The sequence below is a fragment of the Primulina eburnea genome, chromosome 8 (genome assembly GCF_022965805.1).
Source record: "Primulina eburnea isolate SZY01 chromosome 8, ASM2296580v1, whole genome shotgun sequence".
Taxonomy (NCBI): domain Eukaryota; kingdom Viridiplantae; phylum Streptophyta; class Magnoliopsida; order Lamiales; family Gesneriaceae; genus Primulina; species Primulina eburnea.
Genome location: NC_133108.1, coordinates 40,542,610 through 40,565,492, shown reverse-complemented (window position 1 = coordinate 40,565,492; position 22,883 = coordinate 40,542,610). Strand labels below are relative to the sequence as shown.

The following is a 22,883-nucleotide window of genomic DNA, read 5'->3' as shown; positions in this document are numbered from 1 at the left end:
AAATATAATTGATAACATATATATATATATAAATTTTAATTATAGTAAATTTTGAGTAAAATTAAATCTAGAACGTGTCCGACGTTAGCACCAGATAATGGCCAAATTTATCATGGGACAGCGATGCAAAGGGCGATTTGATTTAAGATTCTCCGAACGATTCGATTGTCATACGGACAAAGTACCCAATTTAGCCAAACTGAGTCCCCAATCCACGTTCTGTTCTCTGTCATTTCACACACACACACAGTGGGCTAGATGAACAGCTCAAGGTAGGGGAGAAATGGCTTCTTTCTCTTTGTGTTCTCCCCTTTCATCGCTCCACACCTCAGACTCCTCAAAATCTTTCGTTTCCTTCGGAAGTAACGTGAACCCAAATCGATTATGTTTCTTGAGGAACATATCAAGCCCCAACAGAAAGCAGATTCGTTGTTTATCATCTTCCGATGATGCTGCTGATTCTGAAATCCGTTCGGATGACATCGGTGCTAGGTTGGTTCTTGAAAATCTCCCACCTTTTCTGTTGATGATGTCTGGACTCACCTTTAATTTTGAACTTCTTTTAAATTCGTTTATGTTCTTTTTAAATCTGGTCTATGTTCCATATTTTGCTGTTCACCTTTTCTGTTGGCATTATCTGCGGTGTCTTCATAAAGAATAAATATATACTCTCTAGCTAGAAAGTTTTGCGGAAAAAGACAATGAGAACTTGGTTTGCAGATTGAACAAATCTCGATACGGTCTCAAACAAGTGTCGAGTTGTTGGTACAAGAGATTTAATTCCTATATCATGAGCTTTGATTACAACATATTGAATGCATATCCTTGTACATATTTCAAGAGGTTTGAAGATGATTATATCATTTTAAGGCAAGTTGGCTAGGGAATTTGACGAAAGACTTAAGACCAGCAAACAAGATTACAAGGATGTAAATTCATCGAGATAGAAGTAACAGAAAGTTTTGGCTTTCCTAGAAAATTTATTTGAAGAAAGTCTTGCAACAATTCAACATGCAAGATAGCAAGCCAACATCTACCCCTCTTCCAGTTATCTTCAAGTTATCCTCTGAAATGTGTCCCAACAGTGAAATAGAGAGGATGGAGATGTCTCGAGTACCATATGCATCAGCAGTGGGAAGTTTGATGTCTCGAGTATCATATGCATTAAATTTGACAACTCGCAATTGTCAAATTTAATGCACCTCCATTATTGCCGACTCCATTATTGCCGACACTTTCTTGGGGTTTTTGGCTTCTTCTTCATTTCTGGCTAGTTCCCCCCTGCTTTCCATTTGAAAGTTCAAGATTTTGAAATGCATTTTGCTGTGAATGTAATAAGTCACGCCTCATCAAAATTCTTGATCCACCTGGAGGTATCCGATTATTGTCTAATACAATTTGAACTTCCCGGTGCTAGATGAATTTAACTTATGTAGATTATTGTTTGAATCACGTGTGCCGAATACACACTTGATTATTGATGTTACGGTTATTATTTTCTTGTGTCGTTGAACATGACTATGCTGCCATTGAGTAGTTCTACTTCTCCCATACAATATCAGTTTGAACATGAATTTACCTTTCTTTTTGTGGGTTTTAGTTTTGTTGCATTTTGGCCAAGTCTTGGTGATAAAAGACGATTTGTATCGGAAATACTTTTATTTGTACAGTGGGTTTGACCTCAATGTTATCGACTAAGACTTGTCATATCTAAGGGAACCACATTTAAAGATTGGTATTGTCTTTAAGGTCCATGAGCTGCTAGCTAATACATCGTATCTAATTCCTGATTGAAGATTGAATATCATTCCCAAAGTTCATTTGCGAACATGTTTGAAGAAAGCAAATATCAAATTGCATTGGAAGTCTGCATTAGCATTCAGTCTTACTAATGTTGTACCAATTTTCTTGTTTGCAGCAATTTCTGCATTATTGAAGGACCAGAGACTGTTCAAGACTTTGTTCAGATGCAGCTTCAGGAAATCGAAGACAACATTCGAAGCAAACGGAATAAAATTTTCCTTCTCATGGAAGAAGTGAGTATTTTCATTGTTAGATGTCAGGACATGGGAAAGAAGACCTTGTGTTGAACTTTTTTCAACAACACAAAATGCACGAGTCATTTTAAGAAAAGTTCCAAACAAACATTTTTCATATTCAAAAATTACCAATCATTGGTCATATTCTCCAATACACTCTGCAATATATTTTCCTAGTATTTTCATGTTATCTGCACAATCATTGCTTGTAATACAACTTTTCATCATTGATAAAAAAAGTACTCTATAGTCTATTATTAAATTATGATACGTATTCTGAAATTTTAAAATATGTCATACATCATAAAAAACCTAAATATATGTCATGTGACATCAATTATATGATATCTATGATTTAAATGTCTACTTCTAAAACAAAAGCAATATCCATCACATTCACGAATATAATATCCAGAAACACATTTTTTAAGGTGAGGAGGCTAAGAGTACAGCAACGTATCAAGAACAGGAAAGTTACCGATGAAACTCATGTAGATGAAAATGAGATGCCGGAGATTCCATCATCTATTCCCTTTCTTCCTCATGTGGTAATTTCAGAACCCTCCATTGATCTTGTAGATTATTCTCATTCCTAAATATAATGTTGAATAATCAGTGTTGATTCCCATGCTTTCATTTATTTGTTCACTAAAAGCTTTCCAACTGGAACATATTACATTTTAGTGTGTTGAAAATTTTAAAACAGATGTCGATTCTGCCATCTTAATTTTGCTTGACCTTTAAAATTATTTATTCCTTGAGTGTTTATATTAAACTTTCTCTGAAATCACAATTTGGATGTGCCTTTTTTCAAATTCTTTAGCATTTTCATTATCAATGATCTTTCTTGAAATGTGAGTAATCTTTTCATTGTTTTCTTTGGGAAACTATGTGACTGACTCATGCTTCGCTCTATAAACAGACTCCAAAGACCTTGAAGCAACTATATTTGACAAGTTTCTCATTTATATCTGGAATTCTTGTTTTTGGCGGCCTTGTTGCACCAACTGTAAGCGCCTAATCTTGTGAAGTATTGTCAGTTCTAATCAATTTCAGTTCCATATGTGATGATAGTTGACAATATAAAATTATGGAATTTCAATTGTTATAATGTAAGGTTTATGTGAGATTAATTAGATCATTAATACATTTTCATGTAACAGCTTGAGTTAAAGTTGGGTTTAGGAGGTACCTCTTACGAAGATTTCATCCGGAACATGCATTTGCCTATGCAGTTAAGGTATACATAAACACAAGTTTAGATTACTAGACATTTGCTGATGAAGAACACTGTAGTTTACCTAGTTTTATTATTGTTTAGCATGATTAGATAATGCAGTGGAATTAATAAACACCTTTTAATTTTGTTTCAGTCAGGTGGATCCTATCGTTGCCTCGTTTTCAGGAGGGGCAGTGGGAGTTATTTCAGCATTGATGCTCTTAGAAATTAACAATGTCGAACGACAAGAGAAGCAAAGATGCAAGTACTGCCATGGAACTGGTACACATTTGTATTTGGAATTTTAAATCCAAGATGCATATAGGTGCCAATATAAGATAGTTGTTAGACGTAAATTTTGAATTACAAAAATATATAAAGACCCATTATTTTACGTGGGAACCACCTTCCCAGATCGAAGGGAAAATTCACTGCAACCAAGAAAAATGGTTTATATTTTAATGATACAATTACAACAGACACTACATGTCTGTGTGTTGTTAGCATCCTGAGACTACATAAACTACAAAATTTCCAAAATACCTTTATAGACTGTAAAGTTTAATCTGCGCTTGGTGGCCCACCTTACCATCCAATCTTGCTTGAATGCACAACTATCGATAGTGAATGTGGTCAGAACCTCACATAAAACAGTAATTTGTTACCGTCTATGACTTGTGGTCATTTTCTTGACTAATTTCTTGCAACCTTACTGTTTGGTTATGTGAACAGGATACTTGGCATGTGCCCGTTGTTCTGCAAGTGGGTTATGTTTGTCCACAGAACCTATAATAACAAGTGCTTCTATGGGGCCCTTGCGTGCGCCAACCACTACAAGGTGTCCAAATTGTTCTGGAGCAGGAAAGGTATGTTATTTGGTTGTAAAAACCATTCAGTCTATAAAACAGCTCCAGGTGCTAATTTATCAACGGTTGAGGTGTTCAACTAAACGCAAAGAACCCTTTCTGGATCTTCTCTCTTTTGTTCCACTCACTCGATATCTCGAAATTGTTGAAAAATAAGTTTTTCACGCGCTTGGCCAAATATCAACATTCTCTTGTCTTTTTTTCGTGATTGCATGCTCGAACCACAACACACAGATTATTTCATCATTAAGTTTACTGATTTGTCACACCTGCTAGGTGATGTGCCCAACATGCCTTTGCACTGGGATGATGATGGCGAGTGAGCATGACCCCCGAATAGAACCATTTGACTAGAATGAGTAGGATTTGCCCTTTTAAGGTTGCAATGTTAGGCCGGGAACCATCGAACTTGGCCTGAGCTGAGCTTTGTTGTAATGGCCCTTCCTATAAATAAATGATGGAAAGTGTAAAAACTTGAAGATATAGTATATAACTGTGACTTTGCACTTTGCCAAAAACAGTTTTGCACTTTTCTTTTCAATGGTTTGGATTTGAGATTGCAGTAAAACTGTAAAAGGGTGCACTTCTTTTCGAAAAAGTTAAAATTTACCGTCACTTGAGAGTGGAGTGGTCTGGTCCGAAGTGGCATGGATTCAATCCACAGCTGTCTCATTTTTATTTTTTTATAACCTTATCTAAGAATTAGTTAAGAGGAACAAATTATGTAAAAGTTCATTAACTTTTTGAATTCTTACCAATTTTTTTTATTTTATCTAAGAACCAATTATGCTCTTTAAATTGGAAAAAAAAATCAAATTTGTGTGGGGCTTTTGCAACTTAAAATATGTTAATATATCGTAAGTTTGAATTAATGATTAATCAATAAATTATTATTTTGTTATATAATAAGAGTGAATTCACGAATGTTTATTATAAACTCTCATATATTTTTCTTAGTGCTATTGTGGTCAACATAGAAAAAAATAGTATTTTAATCATATTCAAGACAACATTTCCGATTTTGAGAAATTGAATTCAAGGTCAATTCAGATATCGACGTGTAAAAAAACATGTATACCATAAATTTAAGCTGGGAAATTCGGACGTCAGTTGAAAAACATAGAAAGCTTCTAGCCGATTAAAGTTTCATATAAAATAAAATTTTGTCCCGTAGGTATTTTGTGTGGGGAATGATTTTAAATAAAATACTTGTTGAATATTACAGCGGTCAAAATAGGATATGTTCGATGGGTTGACAGCTAGCTCACTACGTCACATAAAATAGACGAGTTGAGTTGAAATATCAATCCATTTGGAGATGGGTCAAATGAGTTAAGCCGCTTGGATTGTGGGTTGGGACAGGCTGGCCGCCGGAATATGTTTCATTTGTTTAATTAATTTATTAGTTTAAGTTTGAATACACATTTTCATGCGCCCCAATGTAACCACACACACAAAACAGAACACATTCCCTTCCCCGTGAAAGTTCAGATATTCTTGAAATAATTGATGAAGATGAGAGAGAAGTGATTGAACAAAAGATGATAAATTTAATGTTTGATGAATATTTAATTATAATTATCATAAATTTGTTTAGTTTTTTTTTTCAAATTTATTTTTGCGCTCTTAATTTCTTTTGTAATGCTATTAAATATTGTCATTAACTATTTAATTAATATTTTATTTATGTTTAATAGTTTTTTAAAAATATATATACGGGTCAGCAAACCCACGGCCAAGGTGGGTTGCGAAATTCTCCACCCCATACTTCTTCAATCTCTCATGTACACATGCATCAACCTCTAATTGAAGTGTTCCTAGAGGCAGAGATGTCCATAATATTGGTGGTTGCATGCGTGCATCTGGTGCCTCTAGGTGGTTACTATCATGTTCTCACACTTAATAAAATAGAATAGATATGCTTAAAATATCGAGCCTTTAAATCACAGGATAGCAGTGCTCGTGGATTTTAATAATCCTCTAGAGATCATATGTGAGGAAAGTAATCCATGGATCGTATTTCATTTACCATCGTTGGGTTGTCATAGCTTTGGAATTTTGGTGTTCCCAACGTAGCCAGTGTGCTTAGTTGTTTCCACTATAATTCTTCCTGGGAGCAGAGTCTTTCGATTAGTCGTCCTTCGTCACATATAAGAATCTCAGAGCCCTTCTAACTCTTGTCTGTTTTCAACTGATTCAATGTTGACCTTTCAGCTTGCCCGCATGGGCTTAGCTCTCAGCAGCAGTAAATCTTGGAGCAATGACCAGAGATCGAGTCTCGCAAGCGGCAGTGTGGGAGTTAAATTCCCTCCAATGAGGGGGAGCTCTTTGTGCGCGGCGTAGCATAAGGTCTAGCTGCTGCTGGTTGGCTGAATCACCATGATTTACCTCCTCTCACAATCCTGTCGGGCCGGGAGTGAGGGACGTCTAACGTGAGCGATTTCACCTTTGGAGCAATGTTGACCTTTCAGCTTTGATTCGGTTAGGCAATGCTCGAAACTTTCGCTCAGCTTTGATCTGTGCATGGAACGGTATTTCAGCCTTCCTCTACCACTAATTTTCGTTCATCATCCAAAAGCCAAATTGATTCAAATCTAAACATCTTAGAAATACGGTGAAAATGTCCGGGAGGTTTCCCATTTTCTTTTCTCAGTTCAAGAATGATAGGTAGATAGATGGTCAGAGTGATAAAATTCGAGACATCGCATCCATGCTCCAAAGGCCAGGTTCCATAATTAAGCTTTTTCAAATATGTGGTTGCGGTGTGTCGCAAATACTTCCAATTCTTCGAAAACCACACAAACTGAAACGATGGAAGATATTGACATTGAAATCAGATTTGATCATTTTGAATCTGTAACATATTATCAATAATTTATATGGCAACGTCTCTAGAACACAACCAAAGGACATGATTGTTGAAATAAAAAATGCAAAATCACTTACATATCGGAGAAAAAATTCCTCAAATTATGATGAAAACAGACAAACAGTGAAACGATTATCGAAACATAGTTGTATGTGATATATATAAAATTGCATACAAAAAAATAAAATTGTAGGTAGATAACAGTGAAACATTTACAAACTAATTGAGTGTAATTGCAACACAATAGTAATATAGAATTTTCTTGGATAAGATAATTACTAGCATAAAAAAAGTTGTGAGATGCTCTCACGAGTCGATTTATAAAACAGATCTCATATTTGAGTCTCTCATAAAAATGTATTATTTTTATGCGAAAAATATTACTCATTATTGTAAATATGAACATTGTTGACATATCTCATGAAAAAAATATGTGAGATCGTCATATAAGAATCTTATTAAATTACTAGTAGTATATATAATAATGATGACAGTCTAGAATATCGGTGAGCCAAAATTCAAAATAATATTAAGTTAGATAATAGAAAGGCAAGCAAAGAAAAATGATTTAGGAATCGAGATTTGAGTTTTTTTTTTTTTATTCTAACAAGTTATCATTAGGGATTTGATATTTAAAAAAAAATCAAAACGAAAGTTAAAAATAATTTTTTTGATTTCATTATATATATATATATATATATATATATATAAATGCCACCTACCCCTCGGAAACCCTTTAAAATATTTGAACGGGGCGGTGGCCACCAATGACCACTCCCTGCGCATATATTTTCATAATAATTGGGCTAATCGTCAACTGTACGAAACCGAACTTAATATTATTTTTTTAAGGGAAAAAAAACAGTAAATACACTTTCTTCCAACTTAAAGCAACCAAAGCAAAAACGTGAGCTGTAACTAATGACTCGTTGCTTTGATAATATATATATATATATATATATATATATATATATATATATATATATATATATATAACACGTGAGCTGCCAAAAAGCATATAAAAAGCAGCGCATAATTTGGACAAAAAGAGGGCACTTTGCAGATAAACATAGTACACTTTCACTAGCTTCTATTGGATCTTTCATATTTTCTTTCAAATTAGTAATCCAGATTTTATTGAACCATTTTTCACTATTTGATCTTATTTATTTCGAATAATTCGAAAAAAGGTCTTTTTTAAATATTTTTCCAAAATATCTATTTATTCTATGCAAGAAAAATTATTGTACCATATATACGTTCTGAATATAGCAAAAGAAACCTTTTTCGTGGTTTTTTCTGGATTTAGATTTAATTTACATCTTCCTATTTGATTAAGTTGATTGACCATTGATACTATAAATTTTATTTTGTTTGACGGTGTGCATAATTTCTTGAAGATAATAGTTAACTATCAAATGAAAGGGAGATTTGTAACCGTGAGATCGACCATAATTTCGGTCTGAAATTTGAGACCAAAGTTAGTAATATCGGTCGTTAAATTTAGTTTATAATTTAAAATTATTTTTGTACCTCGATATATTATTCTACTCACAAATTGGAGACGTTATTATATATGTGTATGTTCAAAAGATAATAAAATATCAAAAGAAGATTTTTTTCTTCCAAAAAAAGGAAAAATTTAATGGTCGTAAACATTTTCAAACTTCTTATGAGATGGAATTGTACTTAATTTGGTACTAGGTATAGTGCCCACGATCATCACACAATTGGGATACACATGATGAGGCGTAATTTAATATTTTAAACCTTTAAATACTTTGACATTTTATTTAGATTTATGGATTTCAAATCATTCATAATAATAAATTTTTGATATTGTTTAGGTATATTCACTCGACAATAGATTTCAAATATCAAATGTTTATTTTTTGAGTCATTCGGGTGAATTTCAAATTTATCCCAACATTAACTCATTTCAAATTATGTCATCAAATACTCTCTCAAATCCAAATCTTCAAATTTATTGTGTGCAATAATTATCTATATTGATTAGAGCAATCTGAATGTAGTGTTTGAGTTGTTGTACAGTTCAAATGATTTGAGTTTTATCATTACCACTAACTATAACTTTTGATAAAACAAAAAGCGTTTGATCTTCCACAATCCAAACACAACCATATATATATATATATATATATATATATATATATATATATATATACATATATATATATAGTGAGTCTCATGTGAGACCGTCTCACGGATTTAATCTGTGAGACGGGTCAACCATACCCATATTTACAATAAAAAGTAGTACTTTTAGCACAAAAAATTATATTTTTTCATGGATAACCCAAATAAGATATCCGTCTCACAAATATGATCCGTGAGACCGTTTCACACAAATTTTTGCCATATATATATATATATATATATATATATGCCCTGGCACAAGGATGACACGCACAAATTCATGAATTAGCACAAGAAAGGTGGAGTGCATAGAAAAGAGTGAATCCAACAAATTTGCAATAAATACAAATGCCAAACTTTAAAGTTTTAATATTTGTCAATTTTCAGCATTTCCTAGAAGGGAAACCAATAAAAAAATACATTTAGAATGTTGGTTTTGTGACAATGGAGGTGGTTGTTCGTACTTTCCCATAGTAATATAATTCTTGTAGTGGGATCACCCTAAATAGAAATAATATATATAATGGAACATTAAAGTTTGATAGGGAATATCCTAAGGTGGGCACTTGCATATTTTTGGGCGTGTCACGCTTATAATGTACTAAAGTTATTCGATGTGTGTAAATCCACTAACATACATTAGGTAAAAATAATAATTCGGCATGGATGTCATGTGAAATGATAATAAATTATTTCGACATAAAGATATTGTCCCAAAATTATTCTCGCAATGCATGTTGAAAATCGGAACGTTTGATTTGATGATAAAATAATTTGATGCTCAAATGTTATAAGTTTTAGATTCTAGTATTTTTTAAAAAAAAAATCAAGATTGAACCCCTAGTTTTTATTATTTGGTGCTCGGGTAAAACTTGTGGTCTAACGCAATAGTCTGCAAATCACGCTATTGAGATAAACAACACTGAATAAACTATGTGAGAGATTCGTCCGAGAAAGCTTCTAGCATAATTAAAAGAGTGGATGTTTATCTAACCTAATCAATATCGATAGTAGAAACTGTCTTGAGATTTTAATTTTCTCCAAATATAAAGTCGATAGATTCACATATTTAATGTAGGACCGAGCACTTGTCGCTTTACCAAAAGCTATAGCTAGTAGTAATGGTGCAAGTCAAATCTTTTAAACAGTACACCAGCTCAAGCACCACGGTTCGATCGCTCTACCAAGTAAGGACAATTATTGCACCCAACAATCTCACTCCCAATAATTGCACTTCTCGCAATCAATGATAATCGAACTCGTGACCTTGGCTCTGATATCAATTATAGGACCGGACGCTTTCCGCTTTACCAAAAGTTATAGCTAGTGGTAATGGTACAATTCAAATCTTTTAAACCGCACACCAGCTCAAGCACTACGGTTCGATCGCTCTATCCAATAAGGACAATTATTGCCCACAACATTTAACTACAACAATATAAATTTGAAATTAAAATGTATATAATTTGTAGAATTTACGTACAAGTGATGATTAATTTGAAGAGTCTAACCCAATCACAATACAATATTCAAAAATTCAGATTTCATCTGATCGTCTTCTATATAATATGACTACTTGAAAGCGAAATTTGATTTGTTTGCTAAATATTAAATTAATTAATTAATCATCACTTTTTTTTAGCATCAAATTCTATTTTCTCAAATTCCGTATAACTTTTAAAGAATTTTCTTACCTTTTTTCTGACCCAAAAAAAAAACCGTCCAGAAAAAATTGAATATTCTACATTCGTACGTTTGACGACTTAACTTTGACTAATTAATTTGCAAAGTATAATAATTAACAGTTCACTTGATTTAATTATTTTGAATAAATTTTGTTCTTATACTATTTAAAGGTAATGATTGTTACACCAAAATTTTATTTTCATGCCAGTTGTATAATTCATAAATGTAATTATTTCTCAGAAACAACCATACATATTTAAAAATAATTTATATAACTTTAATTTTTCTAGCTTCATAGCATTAAATATATTTTAATAATTGATCTACTTTTTTTAAAAAAGATAAAACCTTTATTTTGGTTTAAATTATATTTTTTTAGTTGTATTTGACTATTTTCATACATTTTCAAGTTCCGTGAGCGAGAGAAATTACATTAGAAGAAGTTAATTTTATGTTTATTTAGATAATAATTAATGTTTGTGGGATGACCCTTCCTTTCTTCCTTTATCTATATTAATTATTCTGCACATGCAATGCGTATGTGTACAGTCTTTTTTTTAATCATTATCGATGAACTTAAGTGAAATTTGACAAATTATGGAGGGACTAAATTTATATTTGAATTGTTGAAATAAAAAAATAAAAATAAAAGTGTGTGTTGAAATTTAAAAAAAAACAAAAGTGTAATATTAGTATCATATAATGATAAAGTTGGAAAAAAAAAGTCGGTATCTTTTTTAAATGGTTATTATCATTTTCTCAACTTTAATAAAATATAATTTATTTTATCATTTTCCAAAAAAAACATTTAAAAAAATGTAAAAAATGCAGCTTTTCTGTAAATAGTTGTAATGGTCCCACCCCTAAAGTCAGTCATACGAATTTTCCTATTTTATTTGTTTTTTTCATTCTTTCATGACTTGTTTAATTTAATAATTAGAAATATCTTTCCAGATATTAATTAACTATTTTCATATATTGAATTTTCAATAACAATTAATTCAGTGTTTCGTACGTGGCTAGTCTGAATTTAATTTGGTTGATGTGAGAGTAGATGAAGTTATAAAATTTAAATCAGAATTAAGGTGATTTTACTGATTTCAACTTGTGGCAAATTTGGATTTGAAGATTGAACCAAATAAATTTTTCCCCATATTTATATACAAAAGATTGAACAAAATTACTTTTTTCCAACTTAAATTCTTCACGATTCTAAAATAATAATAAGATAAGACTAAAAATTACAAAACAGATTTTTTGTTTGTTGAAACAAATATTAAAATAAAATTTGATCGCTAATCAATGAGACCGTCTCACGGATCCCAATCTATGAGACGGGTCAACTCTACCCATATTCACAATAAAAAGTAATACTCTTGGCATAAAAAGTAATAATTTTTAATGGATTACCCAAATAACAATCCGTCTCACAAAATACGACCCGTGAGACCGTCTCACACAAGTTTTTGCCATCAACACCACGTCGAAAAAAACCACGGATGAACATTGATTGGTATAAGACCAATTATTTTTTGGGTTGATAAAATTTATTCGGTATATCACTATTGAGGTCCAAAAGATTGAGTATGCTTGTAGAAGCTCACGCTCATTAGACACTCTTAAAATCTATAAATAGAGGAGTTTCCGAACAATTCAAGGTATGCTCTCATTTTTATAAAAGTTCTCCGAGTTTTCTTTGAACTGCTTACTGACTTGAGCGTCGGATTGTCTATGTCAAGAACCCTCCCGACGCCCACTTAACGAGTGTTCGTGATGCATGTGACACTCCACCAATCAATTGTATATTGCCTACGTGGATCCGTTTATCGGCCATATAAGCTCATTTACCGGCCAAAGAGACCAGTTTACTAACCAATCGGATCTCGCATCCACCGTCTATGCAAATAATTAATTTTAGCTACATCAAACATGTTATAAGCGTACTCTTATATCCGTCATGGCTTTGTATTACTATTTTCAAATTGTTAAATTTGCGTGAACAAACATATCCGTTTTGCGAAGTTTCAACCCAAATCAAAGCGTTAATAATTAAAAACATGACCTGGGTTTCAATTTAGTTTGGTTTAGAAGAATAAGTTTAAATTATAACTCTTTACAAATTTAAAAAAATTTGATTGTTAGGAAATCAATATAATGTACACAAGTATTAAACTAGCTAAAGATATGATATAAACTAAAATCAAATAATATATAATTAAAACTTTATATATTTATCAAATTGGTTGGATCTTAATCAAAACTTTGAATCTGCAGACTAATTCTTCGATTTGATTAATTTTAAAATCAATTCAAATGATCGACTAAAAAATAAACCCAAATCAACTCGACAAAAACTTGTGTGAGACGGTCTCACGGGTCGTATTTGTGAGACAGATCTCTTATTTGGGTCATCCATATGAAAAAGTATTACTTTTTATGCTAAGGATATTACTTTTTATTGTGAATATCGGTAGGGTTGACTCGTCTCACTCAATCAACGATGCTCTTCCAAATTATTTCCTATATTTATACTTTAGTAGTTCAAATTTATTCCTTAGAAAATTCCTCCTGATTTTTATATTATTATCACTATTTTTACGTTTAAACACACACACACATATATATATATATATATATATATATTTATTTATTTATTTATTTATTTATTTATTTATTCATCCTAGAAAGTAGAAAAACAATCCAAACGACGAAAGAATAGAAAATATTTTTTGTGAATAATAAATAAAATAATCAAACCTGACGGTTAATCCAAATTATCCAAGTAAATATAATTCACACACTTTTGACTTTTCTATTCACAGAATTTAACCAATCTCATCTGATTTTCTTCCCTATAAATACGGCACCCTTCCTCCTTCCATCTCCCCTATAAATTTGTTCTCCCAACAACAACAGATTAAAAACAATTATCTCTTCTTCTGTTTCTGCCCAATCCAATGGATTCCTCGGGCAGTAAAATTTTGTGGGCTCTGCCGATTTTTTTACTTTGTTCTTTAACATTATTCAACAACAATGGCGTCGTCGAAGCCTCGCATAAAGTTTACAGTCATTTACAGTCCCTTCCTGCTATTAATGTGAGGAAAGTTCACAGAACCGGATACCATTTCCAGCCCAAGAAGCATTGGATCAACGGTAAATTTCATGGAATTTTTTATATTTTATAAATCTGTATGTTTATTTTCATGATCTGTTGTATCACCAGGATGAACGGAAAAAAAAGGATAATCTGTGGCAGTGCAGTAATAGTGAAAACGATAAATTTAAAAACATATTTCTTTACGGGAAAATTGGTTTACTTTTGATATATTTTTTCAAAAAGAAAGAAAAACTTGCTGTTTTATGTATTTTTATGTACATATCATATGGTTGTGATATTTAAGATTTTTAATTTAATAATTTGTTTGTTTCCGGGATTGGCCACTCGGAGGCCAAGTTAGTCAATTTCTTTTGTTTCCCGGTTGGATGAGACATTATGTGCTGTTTGGAAATGTTGTTAATGTAATGATTGATCAATTATAAGATGTTTGTTTCGCACAGAGAGATTAATTCTTAAATATCATATGCAATTTGTTAATACTTAGAACATGTTTTGAAATATTTTAATATTTTAAATTAAGTTATCGAATTAATATCAAATCCAAAATCTTCTGAATCTAATGTATGTTTTTTTTTAAAAAAAAAAAAATTAGGCCACCCCGTGATAAAACCCGGGTGAGTGACCATTGACGAGATTCTGCCATTGTTTTCTGCACACGTTACATGTATAAAATGTCTATTAAATAAAGAAATCTGATTTTTAAAATTATTAATGAGTGAGGGATTGTAACAAATTCATCCTTGTTTAAAGAAAACATCTCTATAAAACAATTAAAGAGTTTAATTAATATATTTTATAAATTCTAGATTTCAGATAAATATAATTTAGTCGAAAAAAGTAATATGCTTTTTTTTTCTTTTTCTCCTTGTCTACTTTGGACCCCGTCGGTGTCATGGTTCCTTTGGTTAGATGACTTTGAAAAGAAAGATTGATGAATTTTTTGTTGATATTTATTATACTTTTTTTAGATTTAATTAATACTTTTACATTGCAATAACGTACAAGAATTTAAAGCTGTAATATCGACATCTTGTTAGTCAAAGTCAACTGTAGATTTCGTCGTTGGCCTCTCGATTCAATCTTTTAATTAAGTTGTATATTATATTAATTTTCTTTACACACGCATCGTGTGATATATAATATATGAGATTTTGTATTTTTATGTTACAGATTTAATATATTTATTTTTATGCCTTATTTGTTATACATAATCTTAATATAAGATTATGAATCTTTTATCATTAATATTGCTACATGTGCATTTACTAATTGAGGTGATGGATTTCTGTTTGGTACGTGAGTGGAGGGGTAAAATTGGAAAGTCTTTTGGTGTCAATTGATACACTAAAAACAATTTCTATCGGACTTTTTCCTTTATTAATAAATTATGGTAGGAAGTTGATTACATTGCAGTAATCATTTAAGAATGATATCAACTTTTTTCTTTCCATTTTATTTTTATATAACTAATATTTCACTTTTATTTTTTTGATTTTTTTTAAAATATCAACACATATTTTTATTTTTATTTTTTTTATTTCAACAATTCAAATATCAATTTAGTTCCTTCATAATTTGTCAAATTTCACTTTAAAATCATCGATAATGATAAAAAATATTATACTTATACACACACGTATCGTGTGTGCAGAGTAATTAGTATAAATAATTTTTTTTATAAAAAAGTTTAATTTAGATAAATAATTATGTGAAATTTAAATAAAACCTTAGATGATAATGAAGTGAGATTTAAATGAGTTTTGATTCTTTGAATAATAATCATTATGTTATGAAAATGCTTTTTTGAATCATAAGGAAGTTAGCGGAGTGCATTCTGTTTTTGTGTTTGTAATAATTAGTTTTTTTTGTCACTTTTATATAACGTTTATGTTTATATATGCATCAAATATTATGTAAGATTCTGATGTTTCTTGGTTCTTTTTGACTAATGAATTCATATGTTTATTTGTCCGTGTGCTTTTGTGGATGACACAATGAATCAACGCTAAGATCCAAATGGTGAGTACTCTCTGTTTTTCCTACAATATTGACCCTTGTACCTTAAATCTTTTCCAACTTGTAACTTTTTTTATTCCAACACTTGATATTATTTGTTGTGATATGGTAACTGTAGGACCAATGTATTATAATGGGATATATCACCTCTTTTATCAGTACAACCCCAAGGGTGCTGTCTGGGGCAATATTGTCTGGGCTCATTCGGTCTCAGAGGACTTGATCAACTGGAAGAAAGTAGAGCATGCAATCTACCCATCAAAGCCGTTCGACCAATATGGTTGTTGGTCCGGATCTGCCACCATCCTACCCGGAAACAAACCCGTTATTCTATACACCGGAATCATTGACAAGAACAACACACAAGTTCAAAACTATGCAGTCCCTGCCAATTTATCCGACCCGTATCTACGTGAATGGATCAAACCTGACAACAATCCTTTGGTGGTGGCAGATGAGTCTGTTAACAAGACAGCATTCCGTGACCCGACGACGGCTTGGTTGGGCCAAGACGGGCATTGGAGGATATCTTTAGGCGGCAGGAGGAAGCGGAGAGGGATTGCGTTTTTGTATAGGAGTAGGGACTTTGTGCATTGGGTTAAGGCAAAGCATGCATTGCATACCTCCGCCGGAACTGGGAACTGGGAATGCCCAGATTTTTATCCGGTTTCGGTTTCAGGCAAAAACGGATTGGACACTTCTTCTCTGGGGTCTGATGTTAAGCATGTCATGAAGGTCAGCCTTGATGTTACTAGATACGAGTATTATACCCTTGGTACGTATGACACTAAGAGGGATAGGTATATTCCGCATGAGAATATGATCGATGGATGGAACGGATTAAGGTATGATTATGGCAACTTTTACGCCTCGAAATCGTTCTTTGACCCAAGCAAGAACAGACGAATCTTGTGGGGTTGGGCTAACGAGTCCGATACTACTGAAAACGATGTGAAGAAGGGTTGGGCAGGAATCCAGGTATTATTATACCTCTATCTAAAGCATTAATACTTTGTCTTTCTTGCTTTTCTTAAATAGTTAAATGAACCTCATTCTTTTCTGCTATGGTTTTAGCTTATCCCTCGTACAATAGTGATGGATCCCAATGGGAAGCAATTGCTTCAATGGCCTGTTGAAGAACTTGAGACTCTGAGAAGAGATCAGGTGAAATTGAGCGACAAGGAACTCGTGAAAGGGCAGATGGTCGAAATAAAAGGAATTACAGCCGAGCAGGTGCCCTTTTTCCCATAGATGGCCAAAAAAAGAAGCAAAAATCATGTTCTTACCACATTTATATCCAACAATAGTCCAACTTACTGTAATTATAGGATAAAAGAAAAACGTTTTTCATTCAATGACAATCTAGACTAATTTTGCATCGTTCGAATGAAAATGGCAGGCTGATGTTGAAGTGAGCTTTTCATTCGATAGCCTGGAGAAGGCGGAGCCATTCGATCCAAGCTGGGATAGATATGATGCACAAAAACTTTGTAGTCAAAAGGATTCCACAGTTGAAGGTGGATTAGGACCATTTGGTCTCGTCACCTTGGCTTCTGAAAACTTAGAAGAGTACACACCCGTCTTCTTCCGAGTTTTCAAGGCTCAAGACAAGCAACTAGTTCTTTTATGCTCTGATGCATCAAGGTTACATTCTCATGCTTAGATTTCTGTGTGGATCCACCAAGTTTTTAGCTACCTTCTCACCAATTTTTTCCTCCATTATCTTGTTGCATAGGTCTACCTTACAGAACGGTACGTCGAAAACCGGGGTCAATGCATACCGACCTTCATTTGCAGGATTTGTAGACGTGGACCTGACAGAAAAGAAGATTTCCCTCAGGAGTTTGGTATGAATATATATAGATATACATTGGTTGGTGAATTTAACCATTTCTTTTCAATTTTCATCAATGTACTGATCTTTGTTATTTCTTTTAGATTGATAATTCTGTGGTGGAGAGCTTCGGGGCTGGAGGGAAGACTTGCATTACGTCAAGGGTTTATCCAACTCTAGCAATATACAGCAATGCACATTTGTTTGTGTTCAACAATGGCACCGAACCCGTCAAAATCGACAGTCTGAATGCCTGGAGCATGAGCAAGCCTCTCCATATGAATCACTGAGAGATGAACTAATTATTTGAATAGAGCAAGACTAGTTCTATTGTAGCTTCTCTCTAACTTTCTTTTAAATTTCGGACCTCTTGTACAGAATAATGAATAAGTCTGGAACGAAAGCAAAGTCGGATTGGTTCCGGTTTTAAACTTGCACGAGTTTTCTCGTCCCCTTTTTTTTATGTTTTTTACTCTTCGAAGTCTTTTTTAGCAATCGATGGTAATTTTCTAGTTTTATTACTTTATGATTCATGGACATCAATTGTGTGTTGTTTAAATGGTTTTTTTTTTTTTTTCAAATCCCGCCATCTGGCAGCCGGCCGTTGAGAATTCTTGAACCAAGCCCAACCCAATCCAATGACTGTTGCGGGTTATGTGGGTGGTCCACTGGCCAACCAATCCAAATTTTTTTAAAAAAATTCTGTATAATTACAAAACTGAACAAAAAACAAAAACACTTGCATTACAATATGAACAGTAGTATACACACACCTCGTGCAAACATTAAATATAAAAATCAAGCAAACTTTTTATCATTGTAATGATCTAAATGACTCTCTCTAATATCATTGTACGCGTAACGATTTATATGAGACTCTTCAAATATTCAATCGTGTTTGAGCTCGAGTGTGTTACGATCATTAGCAAACTTCTGTTGCTCCTCAAACTTGGCGAAGAATTTGTCGTCCAACCAGTTGATAATGTCGGAGAAGACAATATCAAGATTCTCCGGCAATTCGCCGTAGGACAAAGAATGCCACATGCCCGGATACAACTTGAATGTCTTGTCCGAAGATCGAGCCGACTCGTACAAGAGTTTGCTCACAGATGGATCCGTCACTTTATCCTCTTCTCCATGTAGAACAAGGAATGACAAAGAAACCTGTTTCAATCAAGAAAAATGTATTCATTTTCAACATCTAAATACAGCTTCTTCTAATTCTTTTTTTTGGGTCATGAAATTAAATAAAAAATGGTAAAATACTACTCATTACTCACCAAAAAAAAGAAGAAATAGATGGTAATATAAATATATAAGCAATATCAAAGAACAAAGGAACCAACCTCATCGAGTCTACTCTCCAAATCCGTACTGACTGTAAATAGTTGGTAGCTAGTTTGTAAACGTGGTCGGCCTTTGTACGTGTATGGGTTGGACCTAACCTGTTACCAAATTTATTTATTTATAAATTTATACGTATTTTTAAATTCCATAACAAATTAATTGGGAAGTGGAATTTGACCTCTTTTACGACTTGGGGGTCCCTAAAGGCAGCATCGACAATGTCTGGAGTTGGGGTGATTTTCCAAGTGGGGATTATTCTGGCCAACGAAGACAATACTTTGATAACCAATGGGCTTGGCCTCATTTCATCCGCAATCTGCGCAAATCATCGAACTTTAATCATCATGATTTGCTTTTTTGCTTAAACATAACGCAACACCAATTATGAACCCGATTAATATGACTAAACTCCAATAATTGCGTAATGAAATAATCATGTTGTACCCTTTATTGAATTTTACACGAGATGATCAGATGATCCTCACACAGTATCAAATAAATTTGAAAAATCATCAGACGAAAGTTGGTGATATGTTTTCAACCACAGCAGATGATCTAAATCCTTTTTTTTTTCTAGAACTTTGTTACAATTTTTTTTGTAGTAGATATTTTGTAATGTGTGTGATAAAACGGTGACACAAACCTTACACATTGGTGCAATGAGGATGCCACCATCCCAAAAATCAGGCTTTTTCCTGTGTAAACGTAGAACCATGGCCCCTCCCATAGATTCTCCCATTAATATTCTCATCTTTTTCCTGTTCTCTTTCCTTTCTGCAATTCATAATTTAATCAAAAAATTAATTAAACAATTAAGTACGATTAGTCAAATAAGCATATGCTCGGCCCCCACTCATCGAGGGATTCGTCTAATATTTTTAATATTTTTAATATTTTCTCGCTTCTCACAATAATGTAATTTTATTCGGGACACCGATAATGACAATTAAGTTAATTATATACTAGCAAAGTCCTAATGAACTCAATTGACAGCTCAACTAGAACTTGATAGTTTCCCATCATATATATTTCTTCCCTCGTGTCCGACCATGCTAGCTCGCCTTGAAAAATAAACTTAAATATGAATCCAATAATAACACTAGAAAAAAGTTTATTTTCAATCAAAATTTATGACAGCTTTAAGATAATTATTTTTATGCTCGTTCCAAAAGTCGTTGTGTAGGGATTAGCCTTAGTTTTTATATGTTCACGAAAGAACATTGAGAAAATAAATAAAGATTGTTGTATTTACCAGAGACATTTGTGAAGTGCTCGGAGAGATCATCGACAAGATCATCGAAATTGGAGATTAATCCCAGTAAACCAGATGACTTTCCATGGCCTTCGCAATCGATACCATGAACTTCGTATCCAGCTTTCACTAGTCGAATAGCACAACCTGTTTCGAATTATTCAAAATCCATGGATCAGATTTTCAGGTTGAAGCGTATTAAATTTCGTTTCGAATTAACTAATTCGTATATATATAGTTTTGAGATAATATTTGACCTTTCATTGAGATGCTGCACTCCATGGCATATCCATGGCACAAGAAAATCAAAGCTTTTGGTTCTTCGTTTGCAGGTAACCATCTGCACGTGAAGAGCTTCATTCCTCGCGAATTCACAATGAATTCCTGTCGAATATGAACAAAATTTCGAGTCAGGCTATGCATATTCACACACAGACACACCCACTGTGTGCATAAGAAAACTTGAAGGAAAAAAAAAAAGACATGAATAACAGTGTTGACCTCTTCATATTTGAAACTGCCCATTTGATTCTCCTGCAAGAATCAACAATCTTAATCAAAACGAGACGTTTTCGACATATATAAATGGTTAAGTTCAAAACAAAGGAAAGAAGGGTTGTGATGATCAAATGAAATTAAGATTCATACCATCGGATTGATCAAAATAGACTATTGGAACAAGATGTTAAAAGGATGATCAAAGAGTCTGACCAAGAAACTGTATAGTATTGGATCAAGAAAATATGTATGGGGACTTCTATTTTATATTCTTGCTGCTAGAATGGTAAGTGGGATAGAATGAATATGCGGGGATGAGGGCTTTGATTGGAATTGAAGAATTGGTCATATGTGGATAGCTATTTATAGAGACTACTCGTTCAAGTTTGGCTAATTGTACTGTATGTATTAAGGGGCAGTCGTTCTTGTTTGAATTTTTGTGGGATTAGTTCTTCAATTGCTCGGACTTTTCTTGATTGACTGTGTATTAAATGCTATAAAATAATATATTTTCAATATTCAAATCATCTTCCACTCAACTTGTTTTGGCAAGTAGATAGCCTTTTTTTTCCTTTTTCTTTACTTTTAATTCATGATTCTCGAAAGTTTATAATTTAAATTTTTAACACAACTTCTCTTTTAAATCGAACAACTCTTCTAAATTGAAAATAATTTCGTATTAATTATTTAATATTATTTGATCAAATTAAAAATAATAATAATAATAATATATGTAATTTTTTTTTATTAAATATGATTATTTTTAGTGTTAATTAATTTGTCAGCCGTCACAATAACTCACGTGGCGGTCAAAACGTATCTGACTTTCTTGGGTCTAAATCAGCAATAATTGACACTTGGTTTATATGATACATGCTGACATACGCAGTGTGCATTTATACAAATTTTTTTAATTAATTAATTTGATTTATATTAAAATAAAGATAATTTCATATTTATAAAAAATAATTAAAAGTCATATTGCAATTAAAGTTGGTAGGGTCAAATGATAAATATCAAAACAAATAAGTGTGACCGTGAAATATTTAAGAAAAAGGTCATACCAACACATACTTGTAAGCGTATAATAACATATAAATTAGTAGTTCTAACAGTACGCAGGACAAGCAATTACAAATGAGATGGTCTTTATTTTGAAATTGAAATTTGAGTAGGTCTCTTGTAAGACGGTTTAATGTTAAGCTCGTATCGAAATAACATCAATCTTGTTAATTTTCAACGTTAGGCTCATATCGACGAGAAAGGGTATTGACTTTTATGACACAACTATACTTGGAGTTAGATTTTCCTAATCCGATACTGATTGTGAATGTGTTCATGATTGGCAAACACAATTTTTCATTCGATCCATATTATCGCTCTCTTTGAACTCTAGCTTGAATTAACAGATATTCGGAATTCGAATATTATATAAAATATGGATAGTTATAACAAAATATAAAATCATGCAGTGGTAATGGTGAATAGGAACCAGAAAACACTTCAAAGATTTGCAACACCAACATACTAAAACATTATTAATGGTGTGAAAACTTGTTTCGATCTGACCTAATAGTGACTGCTGTGGTGGAGAAAGTGGGAAGAAAAAAAAGGGAAAGTGGGAAGGAAAAACGAAGCACGTAAACTATTTAGAATAACTACTAATCCATTTGCTGCATTTATTCATTTGAGTATGACATATAACCCGTCTCGATTGGCCTAATTAATGGGGACCCTTTGGCGAGCTCAATTATTATTATTATTATTAATTTTTTTTTTAATTTCGTTTGGTTAAAAAAAGTCAATGCCAAATTAAATTAAATTTTCACTTAATTGATCATTACTTAACTTTTTTCCATTTTTAAATTCAAGCTCCATTTAAAATATGTGAATATTACACATAGATATAACCTTATTCAAGCCTCGCATTTAAGAAGCCATAGGAATCTTATGAATTCTCCAAAAGAGAATATATTTATGTG

The 22,883-nt window shown here is 32.5% G+C and overlaps 3 protein-coding genes across 3 annotated transcripts; 2 read left to right on the top strand and 1 right to left on the bottom strand.

Annotated features, from left to right (window-relative positions):
* Positions 1-94: 94 nt before the first annotated feature.
* LOC140839760 (protein ORANGE-LIKE, chloroplastic) lies at positions 95-4,665 on the top strand. Its single transcript, XM_073206694.1, has 8 exons — positions 95-492; positions 1,919-2,036; positions 2,471-2,587; positions 2,962-3,048; positions 3,203-3,279; positions 3,413-3,540; positions 3,991-4,124; positions 4,401-4,665. Exons 1-8 carry the CDS (start codon positions 284-286, stop codon positions 4,476-4,478), a joined length of 948 nt encoding a protein of 315 aa, XP_073062795.1. The 5' UTR covers positions 95-283; the 3' UTR covers positions 4,479-4,665.
* Positions 4,666-15,818: 11,153 nt separating this feature from the next.
* Positions 15,819-18,299, top strand: LOC140839759 (beta-fructofuranosidase, insoluble isoenzyme 1-like). Its single transcript, XM_073206693.1, has 6 exons — positions 15,819-15,973; positions 16,089-16,948; positions 17,045-17,203; positions 17,370-17,614; positions 17,706-17,817; positions 17,909-18,299. The coding sequence occupies exons 2-6, from the start codon at positions 16,094-16,096 to the stop codon at positions 18,092-18,094; spliced, it is 1,557 nt and encodes a 518-aa protein (XP_073062794.1). The 5' UTR covers positions 15,819-15,973; positions 16,089-16,093; the 3' UTR covers positions 18,095-18,299.
* A 224-nt stretch (positions 18,300-18,523) lies between these two features.
* LOC140839758 (caffeoylshikimate esterase-like) lies at positions 18,524-21,250 on the bottom strand. Its single transcript, XM_073206692.1, has 8 exons — positions 21,052-21,250; positions 20,905-20,937; positions 20,661-20,787; positions 20,404-20,550; positions 19,795-19,925; positions 19,330-19,467; positions 19,151-19,249; positions 18,524-18,968 (listed from the first exon to the last, which is right to left on the bottom strand). The coding sequence occupies exons 1-8, from the start codon at positions 21,052-21,054 to the stop codon at positions 18,693-18,695; spliced, it is 954 nt and encodes a 317-aa protein (XP_073062793.1). The 5' UTR covers positions 21,055-21,250; the 3' UTR covers positions 18,524-18,692.
* Between the last annotated feature and the right edge of the window lie 1,633 nt (positions 21,251-22,883).